At 36.7% G+C, this 16,170-nt stretch overlaps 2 protein-coding genes across 2 annotated transcripts in view; one reads left to right on the top strand and one right to left on the bottom strand.

The window, feature by feature from the left end:
* peds1 (plasmanylethanolamine desaturase 1) overlaps nucleotides 1-6,996 on the bottom strand; it is a 52,835-nt gene extending 45,839 nt beyond the window's left edge. The window contains exon 1 of the mRNA XM_049486085.1: nucleotides 6,841-6,996. Coding sequence (XP_049342042.1) covers nucleotides 6,841-6,976 — 136 coding nt within the window. The 5' untranslated portion in view covers nucleotides 6,977-6,996. The remainder of the gene's footprint in view (nucleotides 1-6,840) is intronic.
* Nucleotides 6,997-13,633: 6,637 nt separating this feature from the next.
* cebpb (CCAAT enhancer binding protein beta) lies at nucleotides 13,634-15,936 on the top strand. The gene has a single exon (XM_007231679.4). It carries the CDS (start codon nucleotides 13,892-13,894, stop codon nucleotides 14,807-14,809), a length of 918 nt encoding a protein of 305 aa, XP_007231741.2. The 5' UTR covers nucleotides 13,634-13,891; the 3' UTR covers nucleotides 14,810-15,936.
* Nucleotides 15,937-16,170: the final 234 nt, after the last annotated feature.

The raw sequence follows: 16,170 nt of genomic DNA, 5'->3' as shown, positions 1-16,170 counted from the left end.
GTGGGGCGCTGCGTCTGTGGTTGAATAATAGCTCATATTTAACACATCTGCTCTTACTGTATATTTCTGTGAAGGGAAACTTTATTCTGAAGCTCCAGTGAAGTAGATGCAGAATAAATACAGTGGAAACCATGTCTGTACACTATTTCACTATTGGCATACCCAATGAGAATACAATATTGTAATACAATAATAGAATAATATCGATACTCCCCATCAGTATCAGTTTACCACATCAACAGCACTGAAAAAAAATAAAAGACCACTTAAAAATTGAGTTTCTTTAATTTTACCAAATTGAAAACCTCTGGAATATAATCAAGAGGAAGATGGATGATCACAAGCCATCAAACCACCAAACTGAACTGCTTGAATTTTTACACCAGGAGTAAAGCAGCATAAAGTTATCCAAAAGCAGTGTGTAAGACTGGTGGAGGAGAACATGATGCCAAGATGCATGAAAAAAAACTGTGATTAAAAACCAGGATTATTCCACCAAATATTGATTTCTGAGCTCTTAAAACTTCATGAATATGAACTGATTTTCTTCTCTTCATTATTTGAGGTCTGAAAGCTCTGCTTCTTTTTGTTATTTCAGCAATTTCTCATTTTCTGCAAATAAATACTCTAAATGAAAATATTTTTAGAATAAAATAAAAATAGTAGTTTATAGAATAAAATCACAATGTTCATTTCACTCAAACATAAACCTATAAATAGCAAAATCAGAGAAACTGATTCAGAAACTGAAGTGATCTCTTCATTCTTTGGAGCTGTATATACCATAACAGTATAGGCATACCATATCTGTGTGTAGACTCTGATACAGAGAAATTGATGTATTGATTGATTTATTTTGGCCAAAAGTCTCTTTAGACCAGATATTCCCGATTCTGCTTTACTAGAGATCGACCAGCACAGTCTAGCTTCCTCGCTCCTGATAACACTGAACATCATCTTCACCAGTATCTTCACGAGTCCGGTGTGCTGGACGAGGGTTGGAGCTAAAGTCCATAGAACAGCAGATGTTTTTCTCGCTGATAAAAATGGTTTAAAACCAGTAAAAATTTGAGGTTGTGCTCTGGCTGGATAAGAGCATATGCTGCCTGACTAACAAAGAGGAGGCATGAGTATTTTTCTTTTGCAGAAACACATTAATCATAGCACTCCAAACAAGAGCAGAGTAGAGCACTTATCCCAAAAATAAACTTTATTCAGTCCAAAAAAATGTGTCCACTGGACATCCTGGACACTAAAAATGCCCATTCAATGCCTAAATTCAGTGTTTTTTCATTATTTTAGGATGTTCTGCACTTTAGATTAATACTAAAGTTGACTAATCTGACGATTATTTACACAATTAGTTGATTAATCACGATTATTATTATTTTATTAAGACCTACATTTGTGCTTCCTATTACTGAGCTCCAATGAACGTTTTACTGCATTTAATGACTATTTTATTAGTTGGTTAATCTGATGGTTATTTTTTCGATTAATCAATTAATCACTATTATTTTTTATTAGGCTCCCTATTTGTGCTTCTGGTCCAATTAATGTTTTACTGCATCTAATGACTCCAGTATTAGTTGACTAATCTGACGATTATTTTTTTCCTATTATTCGATTAATCCCGATTAATGTTCATACCCTCCATTTGTGTTTTCTATTAGTGAGGCTCCTGAGCCAATTAATGTTTTACCGCATCTAATTACTATTTTATTAGTTAACTAATCTGACGATTATTTTTACAATTAGTTGATTAATCACGATTATTTTTTATTATGCCCTTAATTTGTGCTTCCTATTACTGAGGCTCACAATCTATTAAATGTTTTACTGCACCTAATGACTATTTTTAGTCTATGAACATGATGATTATTTTTTCAGATTATTCGATTAATCCTGATTAATGTTTATACCTGCATTTGTGCATTCTATTAGTAAGGCTCCCGATCCAATGAATGTTTTACTGCATCTAATGTCTCTTTCATTAGTTGACTAAACTGACGATTATTAATCGTGATTATTTTTATCATGCTATCCATTTGTTCTAATCCATTTTATGGCTGTAACTACTCAACTAATTAAAGAAAAAAATACTTGAAGAAAAAAATGAAGGTCAGTCATTGCATAAAGAAGAGTATTTTGGTTTGTTTAACACTTTTAAGTTACTACATGATTCAATATGTGTTCCTTTATAGTCTGGATCACTATTTATGTACAAATCCTCGACCATGGGAAGGAAGTCTTTCTCCCAGTTTCTCTGTGACATAGTAAACATTGCACTGTGTTTATGAAGTTCTCAGCATTCATTCAGATGTTTGAAAATGCTAAACAATGCTGTGCAACCAGTAATTCATGAACGGTTACAGAGCCACAGGCCAAAAGAGGACAAAAATAATAGGACACCTACTCATTCGTTAGTAAAAAGTTAGTCCTGCTTTAGATATAGATCTAACCAAAGCAGGGTAAACTATTTTCACATACTAGAACCTAAGAACCTAAAGCAGCTGATTAATGCATCCATTAGAAGAGGTGTCTACAAGCTTCTCGATATATATATTATAGATGCCACCACACCTTATCATGCTACTAACCAACCAAATGCATAGGAAAAATACGGTGTCCCATGACTTCTGCCTAGATCAGAATGATCTATCGAGGATATCATCACTTCTGAAGATTATATTTTTGATTAGTCGATTATTCATGATTATGGGCCCCCATTTGTGCGTCCTATTAGTGAGGCTCCCAATCCAATGAATGTTTTTCTGCATCTAATGACTGCTTTATATGTTGACTAATCTGACGATTATTTTTCTGAAAAGTCGATTAATCACCACTGTTTTTCATTAGACCCTCAACTAATCTGACAATTATTTTTCTTGTTTAGCCGATTAATCACGATTATTTTTTTTATTATTGTTAGACCACCTATTTGTGCTTCCTATTGGTGAAGCTCCTGATCCAATAAACATTTTACTGCATCTATTAGTTGACAAATCTGACGATTATGTTTATAGATTATTTGATTAATCACTGTTATACCCTCTAATTGTGCTTCCTATTACTGAGGCCCCCAATTTATTAAATGTTTTCTGTCATCGAATTACTATTTTATTAGATGACTAACCTAATGATTATTTTACGATTAGCCGATTAATCGTGTTTATTTTTTATCATACCCTCATTTTGTGCTTTCTATTACTGAGGCCCCAGATTCAATGACTGTTTTCCGACATCTAATTACTATTTTATTAGTTGACTAACCTAATGATTATTTTACGATTAGCCGATTAATCGTGATTATTATTATCATAACCTCATTTTGTGTTTCCTATAACTGAGGCCCCCAATTCAGTGACTGTTTTCCAGCATCAAATTACTATTTTATTAGTTGACTAACCTAATGATTATTTTACGATTAGCCGATTAATCGTGATTATTTTTATCATAACCTCATTTTGTGCTCCCTATTACTGAGCCCCTGATTTAATGACTGTTTTCCGGCATCTAATTACTATTTTTTTTTTATCAGAGAGAGAGAGAGAGAGACAGAGAGAGAGAGAGAGACAGAGACAGAGAGAGAGATTTTGCAGGACATTTTTGGTATACACGGTACAATTACAAAACATATTATAGGACACAATTACACAGGCAGGATGTTGTCATTTTCAGGAAATACTACTTAACCTTCCCCGGAAATAGACTTCTCCTAACACTGACTAACACTGACTTCCACATTATTCATCCTTAATAATGACTTTATCTTAAAGATACACTCTCACAACCTTTTGCTCATTTCACTGGATGAACACTGCACCGATCCCAACACCTGATTACAACCACTTCCTCCATAATCACCACCAACACCATCAACACCACCAGCAGCCTGGCTGTAGAGGAGGAACCTGGGTCACCTGGGGCGAGCTGCAGCATGCTGAGTGCTGCAATACCTGAGCTTAGCTTTAGTCTGCTCTATCTGCTCTGTGTTGCAACTGAAAACACTGTACCAGTACTCATCACATTTTTACATTCAGACAAAATACATCAGCAGTGGCCAATTCTGCTATTCAAATTATATGTCACGTACAGCTCTGGAAAAAAATAGACCTCAAATAAGCAAAGAAAAAAAATCATATTCATAAAGTTTTAAGAGATCTGAAATCAATATTTGTTGGAATAATCCTGTTTTTAATCACAGTTTTCATGCTTCATCTTGGCATCATGTTCTCCTCCACCAGTCTTACACACTGCTTTTGGATAACTTTATGCTGCTTTACTCCTGGTGCAGAAATTCAAGCAGTTCAGTTTGGTGGTTTGATGGCTTGTGAACATCCATCTTCCTCTTGATTATATTCCAGAGGTTTTTAATTTGGTAAAATCAAAGAAACTCATCATTTTAAGTGCTCTCTTATTTTTCCAGAGCTGTATAATACTATAATTTGAATGTAATCCAATTAAACAGGACTTTTAACTTAAGGTAAAATATTGATCATATCCTAAATATATATATATATGGTCGATACAATAAGAAAATGTATTACGATACGATAAAATATAAATATATTGTCCAGCTCTTTATACACAGATATCAAGATATAAGCTTTTAAGTCATATCGCCCAGCCCTACTATCAACTTATTAAAGTCTTATAACAACATGACCCACCTTTTCATACTGGAGGCTAATATTAAGGTTAATATTAATACAATAAATAATATATGTTTTATTTAACTGTTAGTTTAATCAGTCAAACACAAAATAAATAAGAATATGTTCTAAAAAGTTAATCGAATAGAAAAGCATGTATATAAATATCAGTACAAACATTCTTAATGTAGGAATACATGCAATAAATAATGCAATCAAATCCTCACATCAATGCTACAAACTAAAAAAAAAACTTCAACAATAGCAAAATGCCACAAAAAAAACAATTAAGTCTGAAAATAGGGATTTCTAGTTTTTAACAATTAACCGAAATGTTTAAAACAACATCTGTTTACAAGGAAAGACTGTAAGCCTTTGTATATTTCTCCCTTTATATCCCATAATACTATTAAACTATTTAAACAATCAAGATATATAACAGCAAAAATCTGTTGTAAATTATTCCCCTATTAATGTTTTGTAACCCTGTATTATAACTTTACTGTAGATCTCTGTATCTCTGTGGCCTCAACAAACAAAACAGTGTTCCCATAGTTCCCAGCTCAGGTCAAACACACAGTCCTCTCTTTGTCATTAAAACCTGTTCAGGTCAGCTGGGGGAGGCTGTACAGATATTTAGTGTAAACCCAGATCCATCCAGAACTTTCTATAAGAGTTGCACTATACTCACAAACACTGATATTATAGGGAAATTCTGTTTTCCTGCAGTTTAAAATTAAATATTTTTAAAATATTCTACATAAGATGACCCAACATGCCTAAATATTCTTAATATCTAAAAAAAATGCTCTTTAAAACACTGAAACTGCATCATTACATTATTACGATATTTTATTACAGGGCTGGGCGATATGGTCAACATTTGTATCACAACTAAGAGTGGGCGATACTCCCTTAAATTAATATCACAATATTTCAAGGCGATCAAATATTTAGAACATATAATATATAACAATATTCTAAACCTTTACGAAAATTTTCTCTCCCCAACAAGTTTGAGGCCATAAAGGGGTTACACAAGTGATGTAATTAAAAAAAAAAATGTTGTTTGCTAACAGGGAAACCACCCAGTCTGAATATATGGAATAAGTGACACACTTTAGTTAGTATTTGCACACACACACACACACACACATTATATATATATATAGATTATATTATATAAATATATATATATATAAAATAGACCAGTTATGTTTCTGAATCAGTTTCTCTGATTTTGCTATTTATAGGTATATGTTTCAAATTAACATATGAGTCAAATTACCATTGTAGTTTTATTATATATACTACAGACAACATTTCTCCCAAATTACAGCATTTATTTGCAGAAAGTGAGAAATGTCTGAAATAATAAAAAAGATGCAGAGCTTTCAGACCTCAACTAATATAATGCAAAGAAAACAAGTTCATATTCATATTAAAGTGTTAAAAGTTCAGAAATCAATATTTGCTGGAATAACCCTGATTTTTAATCACAGTTTTCACGCATCTTGGCATCATGTTCTCCTCCACCAGTCTTACACACTGCTTTTGGATAACTTTATGCTGCTTTACTCCTGGTGCAAAAATTCAAGCAGTTCAGTTTGGTGGTTTGATGGCTTGTGATCATCCATCTTCCTCTTGATTATATTCCAGAGGTTTTATGTTATATATATATATATATATATATATATATATATATATATATATATATATATATATATATATATATATATATATGCTAGCTAATATTATCTAGGCTAGTTAAGCACATTTTATTAGCTATTTTCAATATACAACTCTACTTATAACACATTATTAAGCCATAAACACACACAGTAGCTTTAGGGCTGCTGCCACTAAACACACAGTACACACAGTAACCAGGGTTAGGTTATTTAAGCTAGCTATAGCTAAAATACTGCCAACTTTACTGACCCACAAACACACATTTAACACACACTACCGACTTATTTAATCTAAACTCTATTAAATACGCTTTTCCCCAGTTTATCCCGGTTCTGATAACTCTAGCCCGGGTCCGGAAAGTTCTGCTGAGCCGCTGTTTCCCACCCCGAACTCGTGACCCGCTCCGCCGCTAGCAGCAGCTGACAGCCGGCTAGCAGCAGCGAGGCTAAGTGGTGCGAGGCGGAGCCCCCAGCCGGCAACCGCGCTCTCTCACCTGGGGAGTACAGCTGGGCGAGCTCCTGGGCTCCGGCGTGCTGTGGGCCCCATCTAGCCGAAGCCCGAACCGGGCCGCTGGGCTCCGTTTCCCCGGAGTTCTCCGCGGAGCCGCGATCGGTCGGGATGCTCGCCATGTTCACTCCCGGTTCAGCCCTCTCTCTCTCCGCTCACTACACACACACTCACAGGACCACGCCCCCAACAACACGCCACGCCCATCCCCGCGTGCACTAGCACATTCACCACAGTCACAGCCAATTCTCAGCCAATCACAGACAGGCCTAAACTTTCATGAGATGACCGTCAGCCAATGAGAACGCACCAAAACGCAGACGTTCTTCCTGACCCCACCCGAACACGACCAATCAGAGAGCAGCAGCTTTGGTTATTTATAAAAAAAATATTTTTACGCTACTTTTATTTTATTAATTCAATTAATTTATTTAATAATTATATTATTTTGAGCGGAAATTTAAAAAATAGAAAAAAATAAAAATAAAATAAAAAATAAATAAACTGCTTAAGCTAATTACGTAAAACGTAACGTAGCAAAAAAAAAAAGCAGGATGTCGTCATGGTAACTGTCTGTGTTTTTTTGTGTATACTAATAATGTGAGTTATTTTCCATCTACATGTGTATAATATTCTTTATCTAATTATGTGTTTAATAATCTAATAATCTAATATAAAGTAAAAACATTATGTAAAACCGTATAATACCTCCATAACTCACCGTTTATGAGAAATACATTATTTTCTTTGCTTATTTTTGGCTGTTTTATTTTAAGTGCCTTGATAAATTAAGTATATGAAATATAACTCTAAATAAAGCACATTTTAGTTTATTATTTTTTTTTGTTTCACTATTTTCTAAATGTAATAAATATGTTTATGTACTATTTTAAAGATTTGATTTATTTATTTATTGGTATTTAGTCAGATGTCTCATGCTCTAATTCTGGAAGCAAAGTTCTCACACATCTTTGGATCTTTGGTTGAAACATATAATGAGCAGTCTATATTTAAAGAAAATGAGATACACAATTAATGGAAACAAAAATATATTCCATAAAGTATGGGATCTAACTATCAAGCATTTAATTTCCCCCATATCCTCTTAAAGGCCTTAAGACATTATTCTCTCACTATTAAGTATTAACATCTTTGTAGCTAAAAAGAGTTTTGGTTCAAATTTGGTGCATGGCTTTATTTATTGCAAACTTTTTATTGTAAATTTTATTTATTTATTTGTAATTATTGTTGATATTATTGTTATTAGTATCATTTATTTAATCTTTTTCCCCAATATATGTTTTAGCTTATTCATTATCTGTATGTTGTAAGATTTTTGGAGGATTTGTTGTATGACTTATACATATTAGGAGAACATCACTGCTTAAACCTATTTTCTGTTTATATCCTTCTCCTATATAAATTTAATACACTGTAACTGAGGGTCACTCTCAGTGCATTTCGGGTTTAAATAAATATTTAAATAAAGATTGATTGATTGCTGTATTGATTTGACCCAGTTTCTGTTGCAGTGACAGAACTCGGCCGCTAGATGGAAGCACAGCCCCTCTTTTAGCTGATTTAAGTTGCCGTATCTGCTGCACTACCCATCCTCATATAATAAATATAATAAATATATACACACATTTTATTTTTTTCACCCTAATATTTAAATAATTGTTTAAATAACATCAGTTTCATAGGCCCCAACATAGAACCCTGTGGGACTCCACAAAATATGCTAAACTAAACAGATACATGTATAAAACTTTTTTACTATATACAGCTCTGGAAAAAAATAAGAGGCCACTTCAGTTTCTGAATCAGTTTCTCTGATTTTGCTATTTATAGGTTTATGTTTGAGTAAAATGAACATTGTTGTTTCATTCTATAAACTACAGACAACATTTCTCCCAAATTCCAAATAAAAATATTCACATTCAGAGCATTTATTTACAGAAAATGAGAAATGACTGAAATAAAAAAAAAAGATGCAGAGCTTTCAGACCTCAAATAATGCAAAGAAAACAAGTTCATATTCATAAAGTTTTAAGAGTTTAGAAATCAATATTTGGTGGAATAACCTCTGGAATATAATCAAGAGGAAGATGGATGATCACAAACCATCAAACCACCAAACTGAACTGCTTGAATTTTTGCACCAGGAGTAAAGCAGCATAAAGTTATCCAAAAGCAGTGTGTAAGACTGGTGGAGGAGAACATGATGCCAAGATGAATTAATCTGTGACTAAAAAACAGTGTTATTCCACCAAATATGAACTTGTTTTCTTTGCATTATTTGAGGTCTGAAAGCTCTGCATCTTTTTTGTTCTTTCAGTCATTTCTCATTTTCTGTAAATAAATGCTCTAAATGAGAATATTTTTATTTGGAATTTGGGAGAAATGTTGTCTGTAGTTTATAGAATAAAACAACAATGTTCATTTTACTCAAACATAAACCTATAAATAGCAAAATCAGAGAAACTGATTCAGAAACTGAAGTGATCTCTTCATTTTTTCCAGAGCTGTACATCAGTCAAAATATTTCATAATTTATTGTTCCTTCATTACTTTTTTTGTGAATAGAATTACAGTCCCACACTTCCGTCTGGCTGCAGCTATTGTTCTGGAGATGAGTGTTTTGTATCTCTGAAGGCTCTTCTGTTTCAGATGTTGACATAAGTCTGGAAACGCTCCAGCAGGAACTCAGAACTGTGAGCTGAAGATCCGCAGGTCTGAATCACAGGTGGGCGTTAGGCCAGGTAATCCCAAAAACACCTCAGTGTCGTGAATCTGACGCCGACACGCCCAAATCAGGATTAATCCAGTTTATCCCCCGCCGTGTTTCTGCCCTGTCTGTCTATCAGCCCATATATACCCTCCCTGCCCTGCTGCAGCAGCTGAACTGGTATCTGTGTGGAACCAGTTTGTGTCTCTGAGGGGCTGAAACTGGGCTTTGTGTTGTGTGCTCTGGGCGGGTTCAGGTGTAATAGGCCATCAGGTAAGGGGGCACTTCCAGAAACTGCTTTTCTCAATGAAACTAATGAAAGTTGAGCTGCTCAGTACAATTTAGGATGTTCTTATTGATTATAATCTGGGATTACAGGGTTAAATCCTCTATAATATGGATTTATTTATTTTTTTGTAAGAAAAATAATAAGCAACACAGCTTTAGCATTATTCCCCTGTCTAATGTTGTCCTGAGACAATGAAGAGAAGTAAAGTAAATTATGAAGCAAATAAAAAAAATATCCAGACTATAAAGAAACACTCCTGATGAGTGCCAGTTTTATCATCATAATGTTTTAGTGGACTTTGTGGTTAGTTGAGTAGTTGTTGCTTCTCATAACCTGGATTAGAACTTTACTCAAATATTCACTATTCACTGTATACCTGTAACTCTACCTCTTCACTACTTTACTTTAACTGATGCTCTCAAACACTTTATTAAGAGACAAGAAATTCAAGTAATTAACTCTTGATGAGTTCAGCACAGCTGTTAACTGAAAGCCTGAATTCCAAGCAAGAGGTACTACTTTGAAGAATTTAAAATATAAAACATATTCTGGTTTGTTTAACAATTTTTGTATGATTACTAAATAATTCCATATGTTTTTGTTCATAGTTTGGATGACTTTAATATTAATCTGCGATACAGGAACGTTTAAAATAATGAAAAAACACTGAATTTAAGGTTCAAACCTTTGACTGGTACTGTATATATAGATACTTGTACTGATAAAGACACATATTTATCTTGTGACATTACATAAAAAAAAATAATAATAAAAAATACAGAAAATTGCATCTTATTGAGAAAATGAGAAGCAGTTGCACAGTTATAACAAAATTGTTCCTATGGTGCTGCTATGTGGTCAATATGGTATATTAGGCCATGTGTATTATTATCCCAGGCCAATGGGTTACTCTCTATTTTCTATGGTGCTGCTTTGTGATCTCAAGAGTATCCCAGGTTGTTTGTGTAGTGTTGCCAATGGGTTGCCATCTAATTTCTATGGGGTTGCCAAGTGTTGATAGGTGGCTGCTCAGGTGTTTTTATGAAATAACAGTTGCATGCTAAGGTGTTACTAGGTGGTTATAATGGTAAAACTGTGTTTTCTTCCAACGTGTTACTATGCGTTTGCTAAGGTAACGGGTTGGTTGCCAGGGTTCCAGGGTTCCTAAGGTGTTGCTATGCTTTTGCTGAGCTCATTTAACCAAAAATACAATTTTCTTTAAAAAATACAGAACAAACTCTCCTTTGCTACAGTTTTATTCAGTTTTAAAATGAAAAAAAATTATTGTAAACAGTCTAATTAAATTTTAGCTCAAGAGAAATTTCAATAATTTCCTCTTATTTTCCCTTTAGATAAAGGCTGCAGATCCAGGGGTTCATGGACGGTGGAGTGGGTGGATGCCGATGTTTCAGGGAGCCTCCGTGTCTATGTTACCTTCTGGCTTTCTCCCTTTAGTTAAGCTGTTTTATATTCAGTCGTTAGATAATCACACTCTGATAAACTGATCAGATTCTCTGTTCTCTATTAATCCAATCAGATCTAATTCCATCTCTTTTCCTTTTCTGAGTTAATCACATCTTCGACTGTTGGGTTTTTCTTTTACTCACCACAGACCAACTATTCAGAGTTAATGTTAGACTCCCCACTTGATTATGCTTCACTCCCAGCATGCTTTGCGATCAACCTTACACTTTGTTTGGGGTTATGAGGGGATTTATGGTGTTTGTGGGTGTTTTTAGTGTGTGTTTATATTGTAAATATATGATTGTTTAGATCTGAATTGAAGTGAGATTTGAATTCCATTGGTACTGCTTTCATTGGTGCAGTATTATTCACCCTCTTGCTGTTGGGTTACCAATTGGATAAGGGTCTCCTCTGGAGAGTTGGCATTGTGTTGGCACTGCTTAATTGGCAGTCTTTCATAAGCTCTGCTGTGATAAATAAAGCTCATTCAGTATAAGTAGGCAATTTACCCAGTATAACTTATGTTATAATCTCTTTTAGAGTGTAAATTAACAAAATATATAGAAATTAATGTATGCAAAATGAAGATGAAATGAAAAATAAAAAATGTATTAACATTAATGAGTGTTATGTAGAATTAACAGCACAAAAAGTAAGAGAATTTGTGTTTAGTAGATTATTTCGTCTAATTTCTTCTGGCATTAAATCTTATACTGATGGAAAGTCTGTTAATTTCTATTTTTAATGGAGCCACATTTGTAAGAATCATGTATTTGTGGGATGAGCAGCCAAGCTAAGGATGTGTTGAGGCTGTGCCCATAAAATAATTGCCAAATCTTCTCTGCCAATGAAAAACAGCTTATTCTACTGTTGTTCTAGGCTCTTGCTTTAAGGAGCTTCTGGTTCTCCAGGTGCAGAACCTGTGAGATGGGTTCTGCTACAGTGATCAGTAGGTATCTGAGCTCTAAGAATCGGCATTATGCTACATTTGGCTGATCTGGATAAAGGAACTTTAAGCTGCTGTTCCTCAAAAGCAAGTTACAGCATTATTTGTAGAGAGCACCGGTACCAGTATCTCCAAACTGAAGACCACTGAAGTTCCATATTATAGGGGATATAAACAGAGACAGGCATGAAGATGACACCTCAAGAAGATCTTCAAACATCAAACTTGTCTATGGCAGAATATCCTGTGAATAAAAGAAGATCTGGTCAATTTTTTTAATGGGCATAACCCACATACTCAAATCTGCTGCTCATCCCACAAATACATGTTCCTTACAAATGTGGCTCCATTTAAAAAGTGAAATTAACAGCATTTCCAACAGTATAAGATGTATTTCCAAGAATCAACAAATAATAATAATCTACCAGACTCAAATTTCGGTGTTAAGTGACTCGTTAAGGTGTTTAATTGACTCTAAAATATAAACTTCAGTGGCAAATTTACTGCGAATACAAATACCAAATATCGAACTTCAAATTTGTACCTGAATTATGTAATTTAAAGCTTGCTAACTGGAATTACAGTGTAATCACTGGCTGTTTGTACAGAATCTGTGTTGATTTGTACTTGGTGTAAGTTGTGAGTGTGAGTAGGTGTAATTGTCATTGTGATTATTGGTCTTTTGTGAACTATGACCCACATAACTCAACACACACTGGCCTGCCCATGCTGCTGCACACATACTGCATATATACATACATCAACACTGTCCAATAAAAATAAGGTATCTCCAAAACAGCAACTTTACAAGAGAGAGATACAACCTTCGTAACTTTCAATGTAAATCAATGTTTAAAGAGTTTATTTCAGGTCATTCTGGAGAATTTCTGTTGGTTTCTAGTGTAAGAGACAGTTTGTGTGTTCAAATTATGTAGTAAACTAAAAACCAATAAAAATGGAGATTTTTTATTGGACAGTGATGATATATACAAACATATAGTCTACTATAGGAAATCATGACAAGTTCTGGATGTGCTTTGTTTATGATCTGCTTTGTTGGTGATCTGTTTTGTTTGTGATCTGTTGTTTTTGTGATCTGGTTTGTTTGTGATCTGGTTTGTTTATGTTGAGTTGTGTGTGTAATGGGTATGGAAACTTTTCTTTTCATGTTCTAGAGCTGGAGAACATCAGGCTGGACTCTGAGTACTCACACGTACACCAATCAGATTCAGTACAGCAGTACAGGCACAGCAGCAGCAGCAGGTTTAGGCCGGTTTGGTTTACACTCTCTGCCTTGCCGGAAGTCTACGTCAGCCGAGGCCACGCCCCCGTCGCTTGGGCGGGTATATAAGCGAGAAGTTAGAAACATGGGAACTGACAGCAGCGCATTCCTTCGCTCATACACACTCACTCAAACACACTCAAACACACCCACCCACCGCTTTCAAAGCGTCGCTGACTGACGTTTCACGCACAGGTATTTATTTACAGGTGTGTGTGTAAGTAAGGTGGGCTACTGCACGCGCTGGTGACTTGAGATCCTCCTGCACGGCAGCACGCGAGGGCAGCAAGCCCCTCTACTTTCTCCGGCTCCTGGGTGTCTGAGCTCCATGGAAGTGGCCGGTATCTACGAACGGGACTGCTTCGCTTACCACGGCAGTAACTACGACGCCGACGCGTACCGACACCTGGCAGACGGCTCCATGACGAAGCTGGGAATCGCGGAGCACGAGAAGGCGATTGACATCAGCATCTACGTGGACACCCCTTTCATGCACCATCACCATCACCAGCAGCACCAACACCACCATCACCTGCACCAGCCGCCGCTGAGCCACGACCTGCTCTTCCCGGACTACGCGCACGAGGACGCCAAGGCGGTGGCGGTACCGGACAGTCGCGAGCTCGAGCGTGGTGGGGACCACGAGCACGCCGCGCGCCGCCTCGACTACGCCGAGCTGCACGAGACGCGGCTGGACGCCGTGCTGGGCGCGGACTTCTTGGGTCGCTGCTGGCGGGGAGGTGGCGGTGGAGGTGGAGGCGGCAGCGACGACGACGCCGCGCGCATGGACGGCAGCGGACCCTACCTGCGCACGACGTCGTTCCCCACGTCGGGAGGCGTCGGCATGAACGGTAGCCTTGGCGACGTGTCCGCCGCGTCCTCCTCGTGCTCAAGCCCACCGGGAACTCCCGCGCCACAGCCGCTGTCATCATCATCATCGTCGTCGTCGACTCAGCCGAGCGGCGGCAAAGGCGGGAAGGCGGCGGGAGCGCCTCACGGTTCCAGCGGATCCAGCAAAGGCAAGAAGCGCCTGGACAAGGACAGCGACGAGTACCGGCAGCGGCGCGAGCGCAACAACCTGGCGGTGCGCAAAAGCCGCGATAAAGCCAAGATGCGCAACATGGAGACGCAGCACAAGGTGCTCGAGCTCGCCGCCGAGAACGACCGGCTGCAGAAGCGCGTGGAGCAGCTGTCGCGTGAGCTCGCCACGCTGCGCAACCTGCTCTCCGCCACGGGCCAGTGCTGACCCAGGCTGAGAGCGCGCGGGACTCTTTGAACTCGTTTGAGCTCGTTTGAACTGTTGTCTATGATCTATCGGTCTGAACTCTTTTTGAAGAAATGAGAGATAAGAGCATTTGATTGTTGATTGTTGGTTGTTTTGCTCTCAGAAATGATCATAAAAAAGGCTACGAATTTATTGACACGATTAATATGTTTATATCAAGAGCTAGGGATGCACTGAACTGCAGTTCATGAATGCTTCAGTATATATTAACATGTTTATTTGGCTTAGAAGCACTTAAAAAATTGACTACTCAAAAAGTGTTTTGTGTTGGTGTGTCATCTCATTTTTTATTAACATCTGGGATGTTAAAAACATGTTTAAATCAAAATCCAAAGAAAAATAGTGATGGTACATTTAGGCTAGCTTGTCCAATTCATTCATTCATTCATTCATTCATTCATTCATTCATTCATTCATGCAGTTAAAGAGACAAATATCCTATAAGAACAATAATGTTCAGAATAGCTCATTAATCTATTCAATTTATTCATTATTGGAATTGAACAAACTGCACAAATCAAACAAACAAATTCTTATATATATTTTTTGTTTTGTTTTTTGATACGTATTCGTGCTCGTGCTTAGTTTCGGTGCATCCCTAACCTAACGATCAGCCTGTGTTTACAAGCGCGAGTTTACAGCATGTGAAAGTGGAAGACTGCAGCGTGGACTGCTGGATTGCGCAACACCGACCGTCCTCGTGCTTGGGGACTCTTCTTCTTTTTTATTTCTTTTTTTTTTTTAATGTCACTTTTTTGGTGTCCTGTTTTTTGTCGATGTGTGTCTGTACAGTATTTTTGTACGGGTGGAAAAAAATACAAAAATGTCTACTGTTTAATACTCTGTTATTTAAAAATTGCAATTTAAAATTGCAATTTTCTCCTGATCTCTTCTTCTTCTTTTTGCCCGTATCTGGGGCAGTGGCTGTCAGGGGAAGAGTTGTACTGCAGAGGTATGATGCAACTCATTGTAACAGTATTGGCAACGCGCTGAAGAAGAGTCTGCTGGAGAGAAAGAGGGTACACATGTTCTATTGCGATTATTATAATATAATATTTTATTGCATTAAAAGATTTTTACAACTTTGATCCCGCTGTGTAATTTGGATCTGTTTGTTTTCTTAATCACGACACACCCCCTTTCTTTCCTTCCCTCCCTTTTCCTTGCATTTAATTCACATTTCTTTGCTTTCCTTCTGCTGCATGATGTAAAGAATGCAGTGGTTTACTGCTGGAACTGCTTTAACTGGTTTAGCTTGAATCCATTCTTATTGGAATAGAGCTGAAATAGGTAGAAAAAAAGGAGTAATGCAAAAGAAAATC

This window comes from Astyanax mexicanus, chromosome 12 (genome assembly GCF_023375975.1).
Source record: "Astyanax mexicanus isolate ESR-SI-001 chromosome 12, AstMex3_surface, whole genome shotgun sequence".
Lineage (NCBI taxonomy): Eukaryota > Metazoa > Chordata > Actinopteri > Characiformes > Acestrorhamphidae > Astyanax > Astyanax mexicanus.
The sequence above is the reverse complement of the archived record's forward strand: the minus strand, read 5'-3'. Positions and strand labels throughout refer to the sequence as shown.